Genomic DNA, 6,000 nt, shown 5'->3' with positions numbered 1-6,000 from the left:
TGGTGAGACTGATCACAAATATCATCCCTGCACAGTCTAATCTGTAGCATTTCATTTGCTCACTGTCATACAGCATTTGGAGAATATTTCTCTGACCTCTTTGTGTTTCCACCATTTTCTCCTCTCCTTAAGAAACTCCCTTAAAAGTCCCCCTCCCTGCTCCCAACAGTCTTTTACCTTAGGAGCTCTTTCGAGGTCTAAAATGCTTTGTGAGTGACTTTTATCTTTACAAGGCCCTAGTCTTAACTTTAAGGCAAAATTGTAGGAAAACGTCACAGTTCGTCACCAGGAGCAACTCTTAGCAGTGGGCAGCTTTGTGAATATGGCCCCAGATGTAGATGGAGTCCTTTCTATGTCACCCTGAGGCCCGTGCTGCCAAATAAACCAATGCCAAGTGTGTGAGAGCATGAGCGACCTCTGCTGGCGAGGCTGTGTAACACACATCAAGTGCACTGCACCTATCACAGCTGCACGTAATTAAATCAAACCGCGTGAAACTAGATTAAACTTCTCGACAAGCTGCTGGAGTGTAAAGGTGGTTTAATAACCGATTTTAAATTAGGATTATGTTGTGTCGACGGCGGGAAACAGGCTGATCCGGAGCAGAGAGCAGGAGTGAGTCAGCAGGGTGAAGTTTTTCAGACACATCTCACATGTCCTGCGTAAAGTGGCGCAGCCCCTCAGCTCAGCGTGAGCTGCGCAACAGACCGGTCAAACTTTTTCAGTTCCCTCACTCTTCCATGTGTTCAGACCTGTGAAATAACTTTGTTCTAACTCACTGTCCTGCGCCAAACTATGTGCGCCGATTGCTCAAGTCCCTGCGCGGAAAAGGAGCCAATGTGCCAAGTTTTAAACCCAGGCGGGATGGAGATGGAGATGGAGTCGCAAACAAAGCCACAGACGGGTCATCGTGCTGCTGGTGGTGGTGAATGTGGTGAAGGTGTTTGTCAGAAAGGGTGCGGGCTCCTGGTGTCTTCTGCTGAACTGGATCACTGCTGCATGGACGCGCTCCGCACGGTCGCGGATGCGCTGGAGGAAAGAAGCGCAGTTTTGGAGCATGAAACCCGGATGGCGAGGCTCAGGTGGAACAGGAGGGAGCAGTCCCTGTTAGCCCAGGTGTCCACTCTGCAGAACGAGGCCCAGCTGTCGGCTCTCAGGTACCAGCGGAGGCTGCACCAGTACATGCTGCACATCAACAGCATTGCAGAGCAGGTCTCTGGGTACTACAAGGTGAGAGAGAGTCTGATTTATGGTTCCAGTTTAATCTGAGACTGCTGTCATGTAAATTACAATTAAGTGTTTAACATTTCAGGTCAGGAAAATTTCACAGCTGCCGTTGTTGATTATGCTGATGTTGTCTATCAAAACACATCTGACACTCATCTTAAACCCCTTAATGTAGTGTTTAATTCTCCATGTAGATTTGTTTTAATGGGGTGTCCATATAGAGCTCACCATTGCTTTATGTATGTATCACTGAACTGGCTGCAGCCTAAATCTAGAAGCCAGTTTCACTGGGTTCAATTCAATTTTCCCTCATGTTTGAAACAGTTTTTGACTCCATGTAAGTCCTCAGATCCACATAGACATATGCATTATCCCCTTGTCTTTGTTCCCAGAATTTTTAAAGTAGTTGGACAAAGGTCATCCCAGTACAACGCTCCATCTGACCATCTTGAGATCTGCTACCTCTTTCTGCTGCTTCAGGACTTCCTTATTTCTCCAAACAACTTGTTCATGTTTTTAAAATGTCTGAATGTACTGAAAACTGCTATGAAACTATTCAAGGTCACTGTGTCCAAATCCAATTTTCTTGTACAACAGCTGAGGGCAGGGAGTGTGGGTGGGAGATGGTGAGCAACATGTCTGTATCTTTGTATTTGGAGTGTATGTTCCAGTTTTGTCTGCATGTTTTTGTTCTGTATCTGCGTTGCATTTCAAGGGGCCATCCTTTCAATAAATTCAAATGTAAAGCAAAACACGGACAGGCCAACAACACAAAGTTGATGCACTCCTGTGTTTGTTTGCTCAATTAGAGAGACGTGAGAACAACCGCTGACACGCAGAGCCAGATATCAGACAAAGCAACATGTGCAGAAGGAGAGCCACAGGAGCAGCTCAAAGCACCTGAGGTAAGAGAAGCGCTCTTACTGCTCGCAGCTTTGTACCTGCTGCTGCTGCTGCAGCAAACACTAACATTTATGGCTCATTCATAAAACTTTCAGAACACAAGCTTTATCCAAAAATGCCCAGAGGCAGCAGCGTGGTTTTATCTGTCAGTGTAACTGTTGCCGCCGAGACATTTCCCGATGTTGTTGATATTAGGATTTGGGTGTTTTGAAATCAGCCTCTTGTGCAGTGGGGTTTTCTTCCTACTCTGTTTCACCTGCTGCCTCAGCTCAGGCTTAACCCCGCTGCCAGACAATGCTTTGTGTAAATGTTGACTCTGGGATCACAGTGAATGCTGTGGAGTGGTGGAAAACTCAGAGTGAAGACAGCTTATAGAAGATAATCTGTCCTCGCACCCTGGTGTTTGTCATGTGGCGGCGTTTTGTGGTCTCTTTTTCTAGCACTGTTGACAGAGGACTTTATTTTATAAATCACATCTATCTATTATATATTGGACTAAATATAGTTCACGGTCCATAGTGTATGTATTTGCAATTGCAGCAGTATGCAATTACTCTAGTGCCATGATTGGAGCTTCTGACTTCTGTGGATGAATCTGTTCTTGTCCTAAATTTCAACTTGTTTTCTCCATCGTGTGTGCCTTGAGAAATCCTCCTAAAGTGGTCTTTGTCCTTGTCTTTGGGTCTCAGCTGATCTTATGTCAGTGTCTGGACAGTGTCAAACCTATTTTGGAAAGTTTGAGGTCAGAACACCTTATCACGTTTCACCCGGATTCACTGTATCCTAACTGTAGCTGAGCCTCGCAAAGAAAAACTGGAAACCAAAGATGTATTTGGAGAAACATCAGATCCATATTGGGGTCTATATTAATGTGAAATGTTGGTATTTTTCAACCTGGAACCCATTTTCCCCATGTTTTTGTGTCTAAGTGACGAATGGAGACAACATTTTTTTTAAATTGGTCCAGTATTGAGACAGACTGCTGCAGCTGTAGCAGCAAAACGGGCTGCAGTGTAACCCCCACAGGTCATCTTGCACTGTCAATTCACGTCCATTAAAAGTGCTGTTTTTGCCACAGATAGGCTCATATTGTTATTAAAGATGTCTGACAACATCACAGAAAGGACTCTACAGAGGAATAAAATGTTTTTCCTTACTTTTTACTGGTCTGTTTCTTACTGCGTCCAAGTGTCGCTGAAGTAGAACTTGTTCTGAAATCTCACAGGAGATGACTTGTTGCAGAAAAAATGGTGGAGATTTTAGTGAGAGGAGTGTTGGGAGATTTTGTTGTGTGGGAGTACAGAAAGTGTAGCTTTGTGTTATCTGAGAGATTCTCAGTGTCATGGCTGAATATTTAGCTGATTTCAACAGTGTGGAAAAGTCAGCGAGAATGCAGAACAACACGTCTCCTTGAGCAAGAGTTGGTTACACACAGACTGGATTAGCAAAAGGAATGGAAAAACTTGTCATTTCTCTGTTGTTTTTTTTCTCCATAATGTTGGTGGACATTTTTAATAACAATCTGAGACTGTCAGTGGCAAAAGCGGTGCACAATAACCCCTGGAAACAGATACAACTAACAGCTATTTTCATGATTAATTGATTAGTTGTTGGTCTGTAAAGAATCTATTGGTGACAGATGTTGATCAGTGTTTTCCAAAACCCGAGATGATGTCCTCAAATGTCTTGTTTTGTTCACCCAAAGATATGCAGTTTACTGTCAGAGCAGTAAAGAAACCAGGAAATATTCACATTAAAAAAAGCTGGAATCTTTGAATTACTTAGAGTTACTTTAAAAAAAAACCTCAAACCGATTAATTTACTGCTTAGTTCTGAATTAACCCTTCACTAAGTCCCGCCCCTAGACACAGACTGACCAATCATAACGTAGCATGTGGGCGGCTCATTCCAGGGTCCGACAACAACACAGCTGTGCTCCATTGACTCTGGTGCAATCGTTTCAGATTTCCTTCATTTTCAGGCTGGTTTTGTGGATTTGGAGCTAAATGTTGTGTCTGGGGCACGTCGTGTATTAATGATACTCGTTACCTGGAGAGGTTGGAAAAAGATATACGTTTCTTCCCTGTTCCAAAACCAAAATCAAACCCTGAAAAGTGTAGGGTTAGCTAGCTAGCTACTGAAGATATAGCCAACTGAATGTATACACATGCTGCTTTTGCTTTTTAATGATTATAACAGTGAAACAAAGACCGACCCTGCTGTACAGGAACCAGTGAAGGGAAGCAGGGAAACTTTGCTGATATTCAACCAGCTGTGTGGCATTGCAGTGTGTGCAGATGAATGTTGTTTGACTTCCCTCTGGAGATCTCTGCCAGACTCTGTCCATTTGCACACACTGCGATGCCACACAGCTGGTTCAGTATCATTTATATTCATTGTCTTGTGTGGCGATCAGCAGTGATGTGGTGGTTCACTTTTACACTGTGATCTGTAGCCTATAGTTCGGCTTTAGCTTCTAACTATCTTTGTCTTTTTAACCTGTTGTTGCTGCTGAGTCAGTTTGACATCCTGGATATATCCTTCAAACACAGACTGTAGACCCCTCTGTCTGCTTCTCTCTGGAATCACTCTTTCATTTTTCTAAAAATATGATAATATTTCTTCAGGGAGTGCAGTTAGTTACAGTGTGGGCTCCATGCTTACTGTGACAGCTTGTCAGACCATTGCAAAGGGGCGGGGCTTAGCAAAGGGTCAGTTAATCTCGTAGTTGACAATCGTCGCAGCTCTACTGTAAGGATTACTTTGCAGCCTGTTTCACCAGCCGCAGCACTCTCTCGATACTGGACCAGTTTCAAAAATCATTGAGTGAGCATCTTCTTGGGGTGCTCTTTCCAATGTCTTGAGCCTCCTATGGACACTTTGCACATGCCAACTGAAGCCATGCAAGAAAACAAATAATACAAGAGAACAAAATGCTCTCACTTCTGGTGTTAACAGCTCGGATCTTAATCATCACCTGTTCTGTGCTTTTGCAGAAAGTGTTCGGTGTGTGGTGTTGTAATTGATGGGTTTACCTATGTGGACATGGTTTCTAACTGCTCATAAGTCTTTGCTGTTGCAGTGAATAATTTATCAAACCTCCCTGTGTCTCTGCCAAATCTAATAATAACTCCTGTTTCAGTAAGCTCACTAGGTAGCCCAAAAGTTTTTGTTATTAAACCTCCGGCCATAGGCTCTGTTGTGTTTGGGCTGCTGCTGAGGGTGGATAGGTTTAATGGAGGTGACGGTCATATAAAGTATCTCTCTAATTGCCTACAGCATGCTGTGAGTGCAACAGACTCACTTTTGATTAATGTGGAAAACTGTTCACTCTCCTCTGCCAGCGCCAGGCAGAAACACAGCAAGCATCTATTTTCAGCTCTGTTTTTTTTTCTCGTTGAAAATCTCCACTCTAATGCGTCTTTAATAGTTTTCTCACTGTGTGTTTTCTTCTTTTGCTTTCCAAATGGATTTTCCAATACTTGAGGGAACTGGGTTGCAGCTCAGTTCATCAAACAAAGTTTTACAGTTTAGTGGAAATCCACTTTGTTGGAGAAGTGATGGGCTTTCTGTCTGCGTGGACAATAGAGTTGGTGACAAGTAAACATCCCAGTAGCATTTGTGGATTGTCTCATCCAGGGTCCCTTTGTGTGGTTGGAAAGCCTAATTGGCCCCTTAGTTACTGTTACGCCAGTCAAGCTTTGTGTTGGAGCGTGGCACACATGCAGTGTTAGAGGGGAAATGTATATTTTTAAACAATGGCTTAATGATTTTAGATGGGGGTGGATAAAAGCAGGCTCTCTCATTATAGTGACCAGCCATATGCTGCTTAAAGTCACCTCTACAGCAGACTTCAGGAGAGTATCTGTG

The 6,000-nt window shown here is 43.5% G+C and overlaps 1 protein-coding gene across 1 annotated transcript in view; it reads left to right on the top strand.

Annotated features, from left to right (window-relative positions):
• Positions 1–497: 497 nt before the first annotated feature.
• Positions 498–6,000, top strand: part of LOC117262804 (PDZ domain-containing RING finger protein 4) — a 197,343-nt gene continuing 191,840 nt past the window's right edge. The window contains exons 1-2 of the mRNA XM_033635952.2: positions 498–1,230; positions 2,037–2,132. Coding sequence (XP_033491843.2) covers positions 796–1,230; positions 2,037–2,132 — 531 coding nt within the window. The 5' untranslated portion in view covers positions 498–795. The remainder of the gene's footprint in view (positions 1,231–2,036; positions 2,133–6,000) is intronic.

This window comes from Epinephelus lanceolatus, chromosome 5 (genome assembly GCF_041903045.1).
Source record: "Epinephelus lanceolatus isolate andai-2023 chromosome 5, ASM4190304v1, whole genome shotgun sequence".
NCBI lineage: Eukaryota > Metazoa > Chordata > Actinopteri > Perciformes > Serranidae > Epinephelus > Epinephelus lanceolatus.
The sequence above is the reverse complement of the archived record's forward strand: the minus strand, read 5'-3'. Positions and strand labels throughout refer to the sequence as shown.